Raw genomic sequence first — 19,217 nt, forward strand, 5'->3', positions numbered from 1 at the left:
ATTAAAAATACAGTATCTAATACAGTTAGTCCATTAATTCGCTTAAGAAATATATTTGAGGCACTGCATATTCTTTGTTATTTGAATTGCTAAGTCCGAACGCGGACTAACTTTATTATAGGATTCTTAGTGGGACCGACACTCAATCGTGACGTGAAAAGATGAGTACCCAATACTTTTGGAAGAGCTTAAAAACGCAAAGTGATATCCGTACAGCCACGAAGGCCCTTGGAGGAGTGGAAGGTAAAGGCTTCCATTATCCGTAACCTCGCACTTGATGGGGTATAGTGGTTAGCTCTACGCCCGGCCACCTTTGCTCCCAGGAATTAACCTGGTACTCATTTTTGGTGCAGATTGAGTGAACCTCAGCGCCATGTGCACCTCTGGAAGTGGAAATATCGTTTCTTAAATTTTACAACTTCCTGACGAGGATTCGAACCCACGTCCTTCCGGGCGAACCGAGCACACCGTTACTGTCTCGGCCAGGCAGCCCGTCGGATGAGCTTAAGGAATCATTAAATTATACGTATAAAAATCCCTTACATATTTTTGAATCGAGCCCGGGACCTCCGGGTAATATTAATAATCTTATGGCCTCGGGCATCGTGTACAAGCATTTCGATCTAACACCATTAAGGCTGCCTGCGTGTCAATTTCGATGCTCTATGCTTCTCCACTAGGTGACAAAGATAATTATAATAATGTTACTTGCTTTACGTCCCACTACTACTTTTTCGATTTTTGGAGACGCCGAGGTGCCGGAATTTAGTCCTGCAGGAGTTTTTTTACGTGCCAGTAAATCTACCGACACGAGGCTGACGTATTTGAGCACCTTCAAATAACACCGAACTGAGCTAGGATCGAACCTGCCAGTGACAGAGATACAGGAAGTCTATTGGTTGACTTATTTCTGAGTAAATATCGAATGTATGTTTGGAAATATTTTACATGCGGACACTGTATGATATGCAAAACTGAATTGATTTTTCCGTCCTTCAAAAATCAGACTACTCTGACAGGTTTAAACCCACCGAGTGAGTTGAACGTGCGGTTAGGGTCGCACAGCTGTGAGTTTGTATTCGGGAGATAGTGGGTTCGAATCTACTGTCGGCAGCCCTGAAGATGGTTTTCCTTGGTTTTCCATTTTGACACCAGACCATGGCCGCTTTTATTCCTACTCGTAGACCTTTCCTGTCCCATCGTTGCCGTAAGACCTATCTCTATCGGTGCGACGTAAAGTAAAACAGTATACGACTAGTCTACAGAAGTACTTTTACAAAGCTTTCGAAGTGAAGTGCACATAACAGACATTCTAACTCGAAATAGGCATTTTCAGTTAATTATTCTTTTTGTAAAATTTGTATTTGCGTAAAACATAAATACAGGTTACTGTTAGCTGTTCTGTAGTTGGAAAAGTATGAAGAACTTTTTGTAGAATTCCTATGTTCCATTAATACTGGAATGTACTACGCTGGCTATAAAGGTTGCGACGGGGATGCCATGATTGTGCGATCCTACCAGTCACACTCATACTGAATGTGTATACTAGCAAGTCACACTCAGAGACAGACACAGAAGAAATTACAACTGACATGTCATGCACACAAAACACAAATTGAAAACAAGACAGTGAAGACAAGAATGTGTGTGAAACCTACTGTACATTAGGTGAAAAATGTGCTTTCAGAGGAGTTACTTACTATGCCAGCCGGGAGACGTCATCTTGTCTTCTGGATAAGATCATCACGTAATTTTAAAATTTTGTATATGGTACGTAATTACGCAAATAATTTTTAAACTTTGTTAACATACTTCTATCAAGAATTTACTTTATTCCATAAATACATTTTCACGGAAAAGACGCGAGAGAAATATTTTCGTTCATAAGACTGGTTGTTGGCTTTCATGTAAATAAATAGTTAAATACCGGTACTGGATGCTCTATCTGATGTATCGTGATTTTTCAGGTGAGACCGGCCGGGACATGAACCTGGGCTGTACTAATAGAAAGCCAGCAGGTAAGGAACTGCGCTAATCACATCATCTCCAAACACACGTTTATTCCATAACATAACTAAAATATTGAATCATTTTATTTTAAAAAATGAAGTGCAACTTTTTCTTCCAGGCTTTTCTTTGTTGAAAATAAACGCACGTCTGACGTAAACTTGGCATAGTACGCCACTCTCTGAGTCTAACACCAGTGTGACCTAACAGGAAGATATGAGTATAGCTTTTGTAAATAGGTGTAATGGATCGTGCGGTAAAGTGACGTAACTATGGAATTTGGCCACGATCAATTTTGACTGACCAACAATTTCTTCTACAGTAAGACTGGACACCATTGCACTTATTTACTTATTCTAGAATTGAGTTCACCAGTCAATAATAATCTATTTAAGGAAGTAATTTAAAATGATTTAAAAATTTTGCAAAGGAAAGAACTATCACTGGCATTCTCACAAAGCATTAGCACAAAATTATGTTTGAACCGTATCGGCATCAGAACTCTGTATGCTGTTCGATACAGGTCGGGCCCAGGAGTGAAAGTGATGGGATGTTTGGATATTAAGGGATTCCTTGCCCTCTAGGAACATCTGGGTTAAAATTCATACGTCATACTATGAATTCTTCAGCTAAATTTGAGGATAAATACCTGCTACTGCCAAATGTCAATACACAATGAGGAACTGGCTTAGTCAAGAAATTACTCTCTACTTGAAGTGCATGTATACAGGGCGTAGTAAACTCTACCAGCAAATTTTTCAGAGGTTGATCCCGGTTTTTGGCCAAATAATTTAATATACAATTACTCAGTAATGGGTCATTACTGAGTGATTGTATTTCTTACTTTTAACGTAAAATACGTTTTTGGGTGGACCTACTTGATCAAAAACGACACACAGTCGTACAGCACATACGTATACTCTGCTGTTCTCATAGTTAGGCCTACCATAAACTATTAATGCATTACTTGAGTGTGTGAAAAATAGATCCATTCATATATTACATGCTTCATGTATCTATTTTTACATTTTGAACAATGTTAGGGCAAATGCTAAAACGTTACTGCACCGAGTAAACGTGCGTAAAAGTATATAGTTCTATAAAATAAAAAGTAATCATGTAAATAAACGCAAAGGCACTCGAGTGTAAAACAGAAAGAACGCAATTACTCAGTAATGAGTCACCAGCAACCTTGCGTTCCTCGTATCAAAATATTCGGCCAACTTCCCTGAACAACCTCTGAGAGTTTGTGGGTAGAATTCACCTCCTCTCTGCATGGCCTATTTGAGAGAAGAGAAGTTGATCACGAGAGTTGGTTATCAGGAATGAAAGAAAAAAACTTGTAGTTTTACGTAGCTGTTTGATACTACGATCATAGCCATGAGACCTCTAATATTACGTGGAATCCGAACCATTGGGACATGACTTTTCGTTTTTTAACAGTTGCATTGTCCGGGAATCGCTCCACGGACGCCTTGGTGAGAAGTTAGTGACATGCCCTCAGAGGTGAGAAAGAAGAGTGCCTCACAAGTGAGTGTGGTCGTCACGAGTGGCGATCCCCTGCGGGAGACTAGATAGCGCTCCTCTCTCCGCTATCTCCTCTATCCACTCACCTGTGCTCGGCTCCTCATTTCCATCTTTTCCATCCAATCTGTCTCGGCCATGTTTTTTGTTTCAAAGCCACGGTCATTGAATGTGTGAAGTCTAGGGAGATTAATTCTTTACGCCTTTCATGGTATTTCTTCTTCTTTCGTCTCATATAACTTTCTCTTTCCTAAGAGTTGGACCTCTTTCTTTTGTGTGAGAGATTGAGAAAAGATGATTATATCGCCGTATTTTCTCTTAAAACACTAATAACCGCTACTTTACTTTTGTTCGCTCTAATCGGTAGATTTGTCTCCTATAACACAAGCCAATAAACCCCGTGGTGCTACAGCCCTCATGGGCATTGGCCTACCAAGTGGCCACTGCTCAGCCAGGTCTGTAGATTATGAGGTGATGTGTGGTCAGCGCAATGAATCCTCTTCGCAGTTAATTTTGACTTTATAGATCGAAACCGCCATTTCACTGACGGACTGATCGTCAGTTGTTCTCATGTAGACTGAACGAACCTTGAGCCAGTCCTCATTTCAAAGTAAAACTCCCTGATCTGGTCGAGAATCGAACCCTGAGCCTCCAGATCAGAGGTGGGGCTCGCTCCCCTAGATCGAGTCGGCGTATAGTATAGTAAAATTCGGTATAAGGACGAAGGACTAAGGGCTGCCTAGTCAAGGCAGTAAAGGTTTGCTGTGTTCACCAGGAAGAACGTGAGTTCGAATTCCCATCGATAAGTCCATTTCTGGAGGGACATATGGCCCTGAGGTTTACTAGTCTACATCAGAAATGCGTACGAGGTTAATTCCTAGGGTGCAATGACGGCCGGGCGTAGAGCTGACCACTCTATCCCACCTAGTGCAGAGGTTACAGACAGTGAAAGTCTTGACCTTCCTCATTTCCAAGGATCTTCCGAGGACTGTTCGGAGATGGCTTTGCCAGGTCAAAGGTCTTGGACTAGAATTTGAAAAGTTGGAAAGACTTTCCTGGGCGAACACAGTGGAAATTCGCTCATAACGATCATCATATTGTAGTGATAGTTTCTCGAATTCCTCTTCTCCCAGCATTACGTGCACTCATGCACCAGCTACTTTTGAAGCAATTTGTAGAACACGGATCTTTTGGTTCACAGCATTCATTTGGTACATATATTCCATTGCCTCGAGGAGTAATCTTGTGCCGTGCTTAAAGCGACTTTCTACTCCTGAGCGTGTTAGTACTTCGAATTACGTGCGGTCGGCCCCTACCGAAAATTATGTGGAGAGCTTTTTCATTCAACTGAAGAGAGCCGTCGAAAGCTTTCTCCTGACCAGTCATAGAGTTCAGTTCATTTACCAACCACAGACGTCCGGCTCCATGGCTAAATGATTAGCGTGCTGGCCACAGGCGTCTCGGGTTAGATTCCCGGCAAAGTCGGGAATTTTAACCATAATTGGTTAATTTCGCTTGTACGGGGCTGGGTGTATGTGTCATTTTCATCCTCATAACGACGTGCAGGTCATCTACGGGCGTCAAATCAAAAGACCTGCATCTGGCGAGCCGAATTTGTCCTCGGACACTCCCGGCACTAAAAGCCATACGCCATTTCATTTCACCAACCACAGTATTTGTTTCAGATACTTCATAGTACGATATCGTTGTCCAGGACCATGCGCCCCTTATACGTGCTTTCAAACACAGTGCCAAGGGAAATTTCACTATCGACGCTGACTGTAAGGAAACCTTGACAGCTCGTAAGACCATCATAAATGAGAGACACACTAAAGGAGCATTATTATTATTATTATTATTATTATTATTATTATTATTATTATTATTATTATTATTGAGAGCTTCCTAGCCTTGGTGGTAAAGACATACTCGGCACCCCGTCAATAAGTCAACAAATTTAGAAACAAAGACTTCCAATTCTGGGAAGGAAGGCACATGGCACATCAGTACAGCACCAGGTTAAGGTGGCCAAGCATAGAGCTAACCACTCTATACTCTTACTGCTGAGATTATGAGCAGTGGCCTTCAAGGCCTGTGCGAAAATAACTTTGTTTTTCTTCTAGTTACTTATATTTCATTTTCAACATGGTACCTTTTTTTTTTTTTTTTTAGAGACTTGGGACAGCTTGGATCACTAACGCAATAACCTGTGCTGTAGTGAGATTTATAACTTTTGTGTAGATTATTCGAGATAGTGGGTTTGAACCCCACTGTCGGCAGCCCTGAAGATGGTTTTCCGTAGTTTCCCATGTTCACACCAGGCAAATGCTGGGGCTGTACCTTATTAAGGCCACGGCCGATTCCTTCCTACTCCTGACCTATCGTCGCCATAAGACCTATCTGTGCCGGTGCGACGTAAAACAACTTGTAAAAAAAAAAAAAAAAGATTATTCGAGTCTAGAATTGAGGAGGATACCTAAGGATTTAAAATAAGGCACTGCAACAGCAAATAACCGAGTGTGAGGTTCTGTTGGTTAAGTGCTCACTTCTGTTAAGAGAACGAATCTCATCACAGTTATTCGGCATTTAAAGGCACTTAAATTAGAGATTTATTGACAATTAAAAAACAATAACTTTCTAGGACAAAGTTTCGTAACTCAGGGACCTATTAAAAACTAACATTAACTATTCTTGAGGCCTCTGTGGCTTAAACGGCAGTGCGTTGGCCTCTCACCGCTGGATACAGTGGTTCAAATCCCGGTCACTCCATGTGAGATTTGTGTTGGACAAAGCGGAGGCGGGACAGGTTTTTCTCCGGGTACTCCGGTCTTCCCTGTCATCTTTCATTCCAGCAACCCTCTCCATTCTCATTTCATAGCATCTATCAGTCATTAATAAATCACTTTGGGAGTGGCGACCCCATCGTACTAATAGCCTATATATGATTCATTCATTCCTTCCCTGACCCAGTCAATGACTGGAAGACAGGTTGTAGGTTTTCATGAACTATTCTTGAATGTGTAATATAAACTGAATAAATGCCACTCAGTATAACAATGCCAACGCTCAGATGTTGAGTGGTTTAATTCTGAGTGATATAGCTTCCTAACGTCCTCGTAGAGCGCAATTTAACGCTCTCCATTACTCTAGAGAAGGTGAGGATAATTCCCACTCAGGATGCAGTGAAATTGCTTAGGTTTGGCTCCTATCGGGCAGCAGTGGAATGTTCTCACCAGTGCGTGAGAGAGCGTAGGATGAGGTCATGGCAATTGGGGACGAGCTTTCTACAGCCTCTCTGGACCGCCAGCTCTACAGAGGTCTGAGCCGCAGGTGTACGAGGAGAAAGTACCAATAATACTTACCGGGAGTATCTCGTCTCCCTCTGTCCCCGTCCCGCGGCCAAGAATCGCTCCTGGCACCTGCAACAACACGGCACACTATTAATATATGCTTCTTTCAACTGGTTCATAATACTTTTACTAGGGGTAGTGTTGAATATTTTAGGAACTAAGGACATTTTTGTTCATCCTTGCACAAAATATTACAGAAGGAAATCAAGTCTTAAACGAGGTAGATGGGTACTGTTTCTTGGGTAATAGAATGACAGAAATAAGAAGAACATAAAATGCAGACTAGAAAAAGCAAGGAAAACCTTTCTTAAGAAAACAAATTGTTCACTTTAAACATAGATATGTATATTAGAAAGATGTATATGAAAATTTTTGTGTGAAAGTGGAACATGGATATTCACTAGTGCAGAAATAATAGAAGCTTTGAAATGTGGTATTAGAGAAGAGTGATGAAGGTCAGATGGATATAATGGATCACAAATGAAGAGATACTGAACTAAGTTGTTGAGAGGGGAACAGTTTGGCAACATTTGAAAAGAAAGAAATATAAATTGATGGGACATATCTTGATGCGTACAGGACTTGTTCAGTAAGTTTCCTATGAAAGTGTAAGCGGTAAGAACAGTAGTGGTACACTAAAACATGATATGACAAACACATTACAGCAGATGTAGAATATATTGCTTGTGTAGAAATGAAAAGTTTAGCACAATGAGGCGACATACTGTAGACAGCTGAATAAAAGGAGTCTATTGACTGATGACAGCAGCAATATATATATGTTTTAAATCAGACCAGTTTTATATTCTAGTTCATGTGCACTGCCTAAAAGCAAATGCAACATACTAACCAATGTCTCAATTCACCCAAAAGTAAACCTGCAGGTAAAATAGATACGTTACAGTAGAATATATCTTCTTCTTCTTCTCCTTCTTCATCTGTTTACCCTCCTGGGTCGGTTTTTCCCTCGGACTCAGCGAGGGATCCCACCTCTACCGCCTCAAGGACATTGTCCTGGAGCTTCAGACTTTGGGTCGGGGGATACAACTGGGGAGAATGACCAGTACTTCGCCCAGGCGGCCTCACCTGCTATGCTGAACAGGGGCCTTGTGGAGGGATGGGAAGATTGGAAGGGACAGGCAAGGAAGAGGGAAGGAAGCGGCCGTGGCCTTAAATTAGGTACCATCCCGGCATTTGCCTGGAGGAGAAGTGGGAAACTATGGAAAACCACTTCGAGGATGGCTGAGGTGGGAATCGAACCCACCTCTACTCATTTGACCTCCCGAGGATGAGTGAACCCCGTTCCAGCCCTCGTACAACTTCTCAAATTTCGCGGCAGAACCGGGAATCGAATCCTGGCCTCCAGGGGTGGCAGCTAATCACGCTAACCACTACACCACAGAAGCGGACGCAGTAGAAGATATACAGCTGAAAACATACAAGTTCCGCACAGTTACACATAATAATATACGCATTTCAAATTCTCGCTGCACATAAGCTGTCGTTTTTATGCAAATAATTGCGGCAATATATACAGTTCGGCGCCCCTTGCACCTGTGTAGGTAGTCTGGCATTGTGATAGACATCGACTGATCATAATCAGTATGTCTTCAGTAGGGGAGAAATCCAGCGACCGTGTCAGCGTGAGGCAAACACATTAACACGACTAGGTTTATCCTTCTAGATAAGTTGTCAGTTTCCTGCTGGAAAAATAGAAGCATAACGAGCTGAACACTGTTCTGAACGTTCCTAGTGCTGCTCAGTTCTATCTGCACAAACAACAAAGGAGAGTAATGTTGTAACTTCTTCTTCTTATTTATCTGTTTTCCCCTCCAGGGTCGTTTTTTCCATCGGACTCAGCGAGGGATCCCACCTCTACCGCCTCAAGGGCAGTGTCCTGGAGCTTCAGACTCTGGGTCGGGGGGATACAACTGGGGAGGATGACCAGTACGTCGCCCAGGCGGTCCCACCTGCTATGCTGAACAGGGGCCTTGTGGGGGTGATTGGAAGATGGGAAGGGATAGACAAGGAAGAGGGAAGGAAGCGGCCGTGGCCTTAAGTTTGGTACCATACCGGCATTTGCCTGGAGGAGAAGTGGGAAACCACGGAAAACCACTTCTAGGATGGTTGAGGTGGGAATCGAACACACCTCTACTCAGTTGACCTCTCTAGGCTGAGTGGACCCCGTTCCAGCCCTCGTACGACTTTTCAAATTTCGTGGCAGAGCCGGGAATCGAACCCGGGCCTCCGGGGGGGGGGAAGCTAATCACACTAACCACTACGGCAAAGAGGCGGACTGTAACTTATTGTTACCAAATACAAGCGTCATTCTATCCCCCTCCCCCAAACAGGAATTATTCTAGCGGCACTTCTGGAGACGTGCAAGGCTAAGTGGAGCTTTCGCCAGAGGCGCGCATCGTCGTATTCCTGCTCTGAGCAAGCGGTTCCCCACCGCGCGAACCGACCTTTCTGAGCTCACGATCCTCGACTGGTGTTCTTACGACGTGTCTTCAATAACAGTGTCCGAACTACATGCCTACTGCCTAGTGAGAAGCGATGCCTTGAAAAGAGAATCAGAATAATTCCTCAGAATGAAAATGCTCTGGGCAGATGTGATTCGGCTGTAGGATGCAGGGATATTTCATAGCAGTGCACTTATATATATATCTGGAAGTATCAGGAGTAATGTACAGTAAACGTTATGAAATATGAATGAAAGTATTCTCGGCAGCATTTCCTTGAAGTGATCTGGAAAACTGCGACAAATAAAGATCCTTACTGAAAATTATCATGGCTTGAAAACGAACTACCAGTGTGTAGTTTCCCCTCAAAATTGTGTTTTAGTACCATCCAGTTACAAAAGATAACTTCTACCACAAAACATGACTATTTAGTTGTTAATGGACCGGGCGAGTTGGCCGTGCGGTTAGAGGCGCAGGGCTGTGAGCTTGCATCCGGAAGATAGTGGGTTCAAATCCCACTATCGGCAGCCCTGAAGGTGGTTTTCCGTGGTTTCCCATTTTCACACCAGGCAAATGCTGGGGCTGTACCTTAATTAAGGCCACGGCCGGTTCCTTCCAACTCCTAGGCCTTTCCTCTCCCATCGTCGCCATAAGACCTATCTGTGTCGGTGCGACGCAAATTCACTAGCAAAAAAAAGTTTTTTATGGACGTAAGATTTTAGTATAAATTAGACATACGAGGGCTCTTCTTGGTAATTTAAACATCGTTGAAAAGTATTTCTGAAAAGTTATGTTATTTACCATCTCAACTACACGCAAAATATGACATTTTATCAATATGCGCTTTCTGGCCAGCTTTGAAAAGTTAACAAAATGCATTTTATAATGCGCTTTTCTTTTTGAAAATTGATATATGCTTAAGATCACATTAATTCACAATATAAAAATACACAATTAAAATGTCCATCTCTTCAACCAATACGCAGTATTGAACAGGTGGAAATTTTAATAAATAACAACACGCACTATGGATACTATTCACAACTGACATCGTGCGGTTTCCATGAGGTGGATTAACAAATGTCTCAGGGCCTTAAAAGAAATATAAATGATTTGTGATGGTAGTAGAAATGAGACAGTAAGAGGAGGGGCATCCTGCTTATGAGACTAGTTCAATTTCAAGTTTCATTGTAATCGATCCAGGCCAATTAGAAGAATGGATTACATTCATATGACACATGCGGTCAGAAATTATTTTTATGAATTACACATTACTTTGCCATTTTTTGCTACTGATATAAATTAATAACGATTGTGAACAAATAGAATCGCTCTGTCTAAAATGTGGGAACAATAGATACTTAAAAACTCTCTTCTTCGTATTTAAATTTCTTCCTTATATTGGCAGCATAGACCTACCTAGGTACAGAATAATCATCATGCTATAAAGTCTTAATTATCGGACCAGGAAAGCAGTTTTACTCGGTTCGTTTTTCTCACCACATTTGTCGGCGTCTTAATCTTACTATCAGCTGCTCGGATCCAAGAAACATTGCGGTTGCTTCGTGATTCCCTTTCAACTGTGCCCATTCCTGTTAACGTTCACGAACCATCATTTTGAGCATAACTATCACTTACAGGAGATAAATACATACTTTTTAAATTTCGTTATTACCTCCAGCCGCAGATAAGTTACAAATACGAGATAGTTAGAAGCATTCCATTTATTCGCAGAGATCTGTTCACTGAACAGTGTCAGGGAAGTGTATGTCTATATTTATGGTTGCTTACAAATGTGTTCTCAAGTAGCGGAAAACTCTTTTGCATGTGGGTTGTTGTAACTGAATATCGACTCCCTCAAACACGTGCACCTCAGATGTACACAGCATTAGCCAGGTAGTAGACACAGCCTACTTTCTGATCTTGTCTCATATTTTCATATATCTCGCCTAAACTACTTTCTATATCAACCCTCACATGTGTTGCTGTTCTTCAAACCATTCTAATCTCTACTACCCCGCTCCATCCTGCGTCTACTATAATTCCGCTTGTCATATGGATGTCTTGTCTCTCGGTACAGATCAGAGCAGAATGTAGTTTCCACGAAGTCTCGGCCTCATTTATGGCTGCGACAGCATGGGAGCTGCTGAAGTATGGCTAGGGCTGACTGCCGCTCAGAGCACTAGTAATAATGTCTGGATGTTATCAAAGGCGCTACTCACAAGGCCATTCGTACTGCAATAGCACTTTCTGGTCCAGTAATGGCAAACTATCTCACTCCTTACGATGCCCTGTACGTATCATTATGGTGCTACAATCGGTGGTGCTTTTCGAGGATCCACCTAACCTTCAGGTTGAAGACAGAAGAGAGTCATATCTTATCTTCCTCCAACAATTTTTAATACCTTCACTTTTTTCAAAAAGTCATTGAAAAAATTCTCAGTGTCTCGAAAAGTGCCTCAACAAGCTGTATCTTCTTGTGGTGGGCCGATGACCTAGATGCTAGGCCCCTTTAACAACAAACAACACCATCTTCATGTGGTGAAATTTCGGCAAATCGTTCTCCTCTCATCAACTTAGTATCTCTTCATTTGCGATTCTATCCAGTTATGTCATTTTTCTGTAACATCGCATTTCTCTGCCTTTATTCATCAGTTATTGGCCATATTTCACTTCACTACAATACAAAGCTTCGCACAAATACCTTTTGAACTATCTTTCCAATATTCTCATATATTTGTTGCTATCCCTAAATAATGTTATCTGTTATATGCAGATGGATCAAACATTTTTGTTTTATATTTTTGAAGAAAATTTTAAATTGGTGGTTTGTAAAATCACTGTGTAGGTAATGTTGCAATTTTTTAAAAAGCAAATCAAAGCAAAGTCATCTCCGTACAGGCCATGAAAGCCCTTGGAGGGGTGGAATGTAAAGGCTTCCACCATTCGTAACCTCGGCACGTGATGGGGTGGAGTGGTTAGCTCTACGCCCGGCCGCCTTTGCCCCCAGGAATTAACCTGTTACTCATTTTTCGTGTAGGCTCAGTCAACCTCAGGTCCACATGCACCTCCGGAAGTTGAAATCTCGTTTCTTAAATTTTAAGACTTCCTGACAGGGATTCGAACCCACGCACTTCCGGGAGAACCGAGCACGCCTTTACCGCCTCGACCAGGCAGCCCCTTGCAATTTAAAATTTGTTGGTAAATTATTCAAGTAATCGAAATTGCCACCACAGCACAAATATTTTTCAACCTCATGTTATTGTTTAATACCTTAATCCATAGCAATAGTTGTATAAATGGCTTTCAATATATTTTAAATCCGCTTTTCTTTTATTATAGAATTTCGTTATCTTCTGAACACGTTACACCATTTTGAAATTTCGGTAGATGTCAGCAGAATTCATATATGATGAAATATTAAAAGGAAGATTTGTGCCCTAAGCAAATATGGACCTAGCTCCTTCATATGCATTTTCTTAGAAACAGCCTTACTTGCTTGAGCATTTCCGTATCTTACTTTTACCACATTTCTGTCATTATAGGTTATCTACTATTGAAGTAACCATATCCATCTACTTCCTTTAAGATTTAATTTCCTAATTTGTTAATTATTGCATCAACAAATAACATTTGACAGAATCCCATTACGTTTGTTTTAGACTTATAAAATTGATATATAATCAAGACATTTTCATTTACAATGAATCATTGAATTATTTACTGGGAAATTACTTGCATCGCGAAGGTGTACAATCTAACGTTCTTCGTCCTTGCCATATTAAACAAGACGAACAGAGTAGTCATGGCGTCAAGTAAGCCGTACGAATGGTGGGAATGTTAAGGATCATTGTCTTGCGCAGTAGCAACGTAAAAGATCGGAAAACGTAGCCTATTTTGCATATTTTTTTGGCTATTGGCTTTACGTCGCACTGACACAGGTTGGTCTTATGGCGACGATGGGACAGGAAAGAAGGATGGGAAGGAAGCGGCCGTGGCCTTAATTAAGGTACAGCCCCAGCATTTGCCTGGTGTGAAAATGGGAAACCACGGAAAACCATCTTCAGGGCTGCCGACAGTGGGGTTCGAACCCACTATCTCCCGAATACTGGATACTGGCCGCACTTAGCACTAATGAGCACTAGGTAGTGAGGGGATATAATGTGTACTTTCTTACCAGTTAAGATCGGGCTACTCCTCCACTGATCAATCCAGGAAGAAATAAAGAGTGAAATGTTTTTAATTGCCATAACTTTATTTTACTTCTGAGATTGATCAAACACCAGAAAGTAAAGCATATAAGTCTTTTCCGTAAACAGATTTGGTCAAAATTCCCGTAATTCGAAATAATAAAAACATGTAGACCAATCTTAACACACCTGTTAGGTAGCAATTATGCACTATGAAATAAGTCCACACTAATCTTAAAATATTGTCAAAAAGTCAATGATTGCTATACTAAAACATTAATTTTTTGAATAATAATACAACGGAGAAATTTGGCTACGAGCTGTTAGCTTGCATTCAGGAGGTGGTGGGCTTGAACCCCACTGTCGGCAGCCTTCGAGATTGTCTTGCTTGGTTTCTCAGTTTTACACCAGAAAAATACCACCAGAAAATTAATGCCACAGTCGTTTCCTTCCTCATCCTAACACTGTCCTATCCCATTGTCACCATAAGACCTGTCTGTGTCGATGTGACGTAAAACAAACAGTGATATACAGTATATAGGTTTTGCGTCCCACTAACTAAAAGAGTTTCGGAGACGCCGAGATGCCGAAACTTTGTTACTGTAGGACCGGCAGGAAGCTGACCATCTCTGAGTATCTTCAAATACCACCAAAACGAGCCTGAATCGACCCACCAACTTGAGTCAAAAGGACTACACTCGCCAGTCTGAGCCACTCAGCCTGGCCATTAACTTACTATATATATATATAAATTCTCCTACAACACAAGTTTATACTTCACAAAATATCCTGCACACTAGCATAGTAATATAATGATGTCCCTATACCAAACGAATGAGAAAGATACAGTAGACAGATTTTTGTCTGGTATTGCAACCAGACAATCAGACTTGTCAGGCTTATCTATCTCGCTTTGTGAAGTAGAGAGCTGATCCCTGACAGACTCATATTTAAAAAGGCCAGAAGAATTTGAAATGTGGGCTTATAGATACGTTGTGTAAAATCTGGTTTGATAAAGTGTAAAATATGGATAATTGGGGGCATATGAACAATTCAAAGGAAACAGTGAAATGCAATCAAGAAGATCAAGTTCGAATATTTTGTTCATGTCATGCAAACAACCAGAGAAATACACTCTCTTGCTGCAAGGTAAGATCGAAGGCAAGCGAGGTCCCGGTAGAAGAACATTGAGCTAAACGACCTCAAGGACTGGTATGGAGAACTTATCTTCAAACTGTTTCGAGCAGCAGTCGACAAAAGATGATCGCCAACCTGTTCGTCAACATTTGCTACGTGGATACGGCGCAGGAAGGAGAAGATACAAGGTCCATACTTTCGAGGGTCATCTGGCATACTGAATATTAAAGAAATTCACTAACACTATATTATTTGAGCTAAATTTTATGTACTTTTAATCCAGTCTAGAAGATTTCGCTCCCAAGCAGGCAACAGCCTTCAGGAGTAATGAATTATATGCCATTTTGCTTTACGTCGCACCGACACAGATAGGTCTTATGGCGACGATGGGATAGGAAATGGCTAGGAATGGGAATGAAGCGGCCGTGGCCTTAATTAAGGTACAGCCCCAGCATTTGCCTGGTGTGAAAACTGGAAACCACGGAAAACCATCTTCAGGGCTGTCGACAGTGGGGTTCGAACCCACTATTTCCCGGATGCAAGCTCACAGCTGCGCGCTCCTAACCGTACGGACAACTCGCCCGGTGTGGAATGAATTAATAACCATTATGACCATCTCAATTTATTTATCCACATCTGCCAGCCGAATTATTTTGTCCAACTAAGTATTAACAAGTAGAGAAATTCACATAATATTTTCGCATGTTTTTAATTTTATACTGTTAACAGATATAATAATATTTTCATTTATCTTCAGCTGTGCTACTACTGGTTGACAGTAGGAAGAGACACTGATAGAATATTTTCGCATGCTCTTAACAGACATACGAATTTTTCATGCAAATTCTCTGCTATCGCTAATAGATAATTAAGTAAACCATTCAATCAGACTGCCGGAATCATAGAAGCAGCTAACGAAAGTTCGTATTGAGGCGTTGCGACATCATACTTCATGGTCTTCAGATTTAGACAAGTGATCAATAATTTTTTACCGAGTGAGTGGCTACTGGTCTGGGTCTCGTAGTTGTCACTTTACATCGGGAGACGGTGAGTTTACCGTGGTTTCCCATTTTCACACCGGCAAATGTTCGGGTTGTACCTTAATTATGGCCGTGGTCGCTAACTTCCCATTCCTATCCCTTTTCTATCCCATCTTCACCATAAGATCTATCTGTGTCGGTGCTTTGCAAAGCAATTTGTAAAATATATATATAATGTTTTGTCATAGAGCTTCCGTAGCTCAGGCGGCAGCGCGTTGGCCTCTCACCGCTTGGTTTCGTAGTTCAAATCCCGGTCACTCCATATGAAATTTGTTCTGGACAAAGCGGAGGCGGGACAGGTTTTTCTCCGGCTACTCCGGTTATCTCTGTCATCATTTCATTCCAGCAACACTCTCCATTATCATTCCATTTCATCAGTCAGTCATTAATCATTGCCCCAGAGGAGTGCGACAGGCTTCGGCAGCCGACACAATTCCTATCCTCGCCGCTGGATGGGGGCTTCATTCATTCATTCCATCCCTGACCCGGTCGACTGACTTGAAACAGGTTGTGGATTCTCATTTTTCATTGTTTTGCCACCATGTTAATGGTTCGAACTCACCATATTCCCAACGGAAAATCACTAGATGCACAACCCATACCGCGTGTCCGATTCGCTGGGCCACCTAAACATTTCATCATTGCACCTTATTACTCCTCGTACTATCTGTATAAATATAAAATACCATTGGATGCAACGAGCTATAAATAAACCAAAAACAGGAAGGAGGCACGTATACGAAGTAGGTAGTGCGACGAAACATTTCAAGAGTTTCCTTGTCTTGTAATTCTGGAATAACTACACTGAAGTAATGTATATTTTAGCGGGCACTTAATTATGCTTACAATAGCGGCTGGAGATAGTTGTAACGGAGAAGAAAGGTATGGGGAAATTACTCCTGAATCCATAACAAACTGTCTGCTTCCTCGAGAACACAATTAGCGAAAGTTGCTTTGCACACAATAACTATCAACGTGTGAAATCGTAACAATTTGTCTGCCAAAAAAATATTACGGACGGACGAAAAGGAGTTCCACGGCCTCCTGGGAACGTTACCACCTGGCACATACCATTGAGTAATACTCCGCCGTAGAGGTGAGTGACGTTGCATGAAGAGAGCGCAGCTGTTGTCAATATTACATCGTACGAGGATTGTTCCTGTTATTTCTATGCTGTCAGAGATCCCAGATGATCTCATACACTACAACAATATCAACCGACAAGTGTTGTTTTCAGGAATATTTCTTGTATTTATCAGAGTTTAAATACACAGTTTTAAAATATAAAGTTCGATTTCCGGTGGACATAATATACACTTCTTTTAGAACTATCTGATAAGTGTTTAGTTATCGTCACGAACAGCTCATAATTATAGTTTGAAATATACTTCATCGTATCATCAGTATCATATAGTGATGTGGGTATTTTTTTTTTTTTTTGCTAGTTGCTTTACGTCGCTCCGACACAGATAGGTCTTATGACGACGATGGGACAGGGAAGGGCTAGGAGTGGGAAGGAAGCGGCCGTGACCTTAATTTTCCTGGTGTGAAAATGGGAAACCATGGAAAACCATTTTCAGGGCTGCCGACAGTGGGGTTCGAACCTACTATCTCCCGAATACTGGATACTGGCCGCACTTAAGCGACTACAGCTATCGAGCTCGGTGATGTGGGTATAAACTGACCGATACGAATATTGTCTTAATGCCTGTAGTAATTCGTTTTACTGTGATTTTATAAACGCAGGCCTACCGGAGGCAAGAACATTTATGTTAAAACTAGTAATAGCTGCTGTTAGGATTGATCTTCAGAATCTCAGAACTGTGTTGTACTCTTCTACTATCGTGCAGTAAAATTAATCGATTCTGTACGAGGATGAGTTAACTCTGAAAAAATTGCCACAGTTGTTTCTTCTGCTTGATCTTTTTAATTCTTGTACTCAGTACCTCCTGTTTACAAATACGGAAACAACATAAAAGTGGTTAAGACATATGTTCGTTATAATTAATGCAAATTTTATGATCTTAATCATGGCCATTATTCTAATTATTCTGGTTGTAATAATAATAATCAGCATGGAGTCAAGAGGTGTCAGCGTATTTATGTACACTTCTTGACACAGGAACCGACTGGATTCAGCCTCAAACTTTCTTGTCCTACTCTTTAGGCTGTTCAAATTCATACTTTTTCCAAAACACTCCAGTAAGTCTATTGTGTTAAGAAAGTGATAAGTAGCGTTTAAGGCGGTTTGTGCTAAATGAGGTCTAAACTGACCGGGCGAGATGGCCGTGCGTTTAGGGCCGCGCAACTGTGAGCTTGTATTTGGGCGATAGTAGTTTCGAACCCCACTGTCGGCAGCCCTGAAGATGGTTTTCCGTGGTTTCACATTTCACACTAGGCAAATTAATTAAGGAAACTTCCCTCCAAATTGTAAAACGGGGGAGATCTAAATTCATTCTAAAACAGAGTATTGCACCATTTAATTGGCAAAGCGTTGATAAATTCCGTGTTTAACTGGCAAAGACATCTGTGTGTCTATTTAGCTCAATTCGCTATAAGAATATCAGGAACTTCAACCAATCAACAGCTGTCTATTACCACGCATTATTGTTTTTGCATTATACCACCTACGTGCACTTGTTTTTATGTAAATAGCCAACATATTTGTTGACTACGGCCCAAAAAGCTTAAACGAAAAAATGAAAGAGTATATTTCCATGCTGAAAGTTTTATTCTATGTATAGGTTATAAATGCCCATGTATTTGATTGGCCGGGCTGAGTAGCTCAGACGGTTGAGGCGCTGGCTTTCTGACCCCAACTTGCCAGGTTCGATCCTGGCTCAGTCCGGTGGTATTTGAAGGTGCTCAAATACGTCAGCCTCGTGTCGGTAGATTTACTGGCACATAAAAGAACTCCGGCACCTCGGCGTCTCCGAAAACCGTAAACGTAGTTAGTGGGACTTAAAGCAAATAACATTCTTCTTCTTCTTCTTCTTCTTCTTCTTATTATTATTATTATTTGATTGGCTTTATATTTTTGCACTTTTATTATCACTATTTATACAATTTTGTAGTCATTCACTAAATAGACAAAATAAGTATAACTCAAGTTTCAAATTCTCCCTAGATAAATAGAAAATGTGCTCTTTTCCGTTTTTCATACTTGTAATCTGAGACGTAGAAAGTTTCAGGCGATTAATTTTTTGTCAGGAAGTGAACATCTTTGTTTATTTATTGCCAAGTATTTCACTTGATATTTCTCCTAGATGGAGGAGGGATGATATTTCGAGGTGTCAGATTGCTATGGACTTACAATATAGTTCTTCCAAATCTTTTGTTTCTTCTAATGTATTTACGTGGAAATACATGTTCCTCTTTCGCGTGTTTATATTCTGTAACTTAGACAAATAGTGAACAGAGCAGCATTGTTAGCTAGACGTTTGTCTCCTGTGCGCAACATAGCAGGACTGAATCTCGGCACAGTTATTTGAGAGACTCGTGTCGTTC

The 19,217-nt window shown here is 41.2% G+C and overlaps 1 protein-coding gene across 1 annotated transcript in view; it reads right to left on the bottom strand.

Annotated features, from left to right (window-relative positions):
* LOC136858083 (mucin-17) overlaps nucleotides 1–14,886 on the bottom strand; it is a 103,029-nt gene extending 88,143 nt beyond the window's left edge. Inside the window, exons 1-2 of the mRNA XM_068225292.1 lie at nucleotides 14,667–14,886; nucleotides 6,894–6,950 (exon numbers count right to left, since the gene is read on the bottom strand). Coding sequence (XP_068081393.1) covers nucleotides 6,894–6,950; nucleotides 14,667–14,886 — 277 coding nt within the window. The remainder of the gene's footprint in view (nucleotides 1–6,893; nucleotides 6,951–14,666) is intronic.
* Nucleotides 14,887–19,217: the final 4,331 nt, after the last annotated feature.

The sequence above is a fragment of the Anabrus simplex genome, chromosome 1 (assembly GCF_040414725.1).
Source record: "Anabrus simplex isolate iqAnaSimp1 chromosome 1, ASM4041472v1, whole genome shotgun sequence".
NCBI classification, from domain to species: domain Eukaryota; kingdom Metazoa; phylum Arthropoda; class Insecta; order Orthoptera; family Tettigoniidae; genus Anabrus; species Anabrus simplex.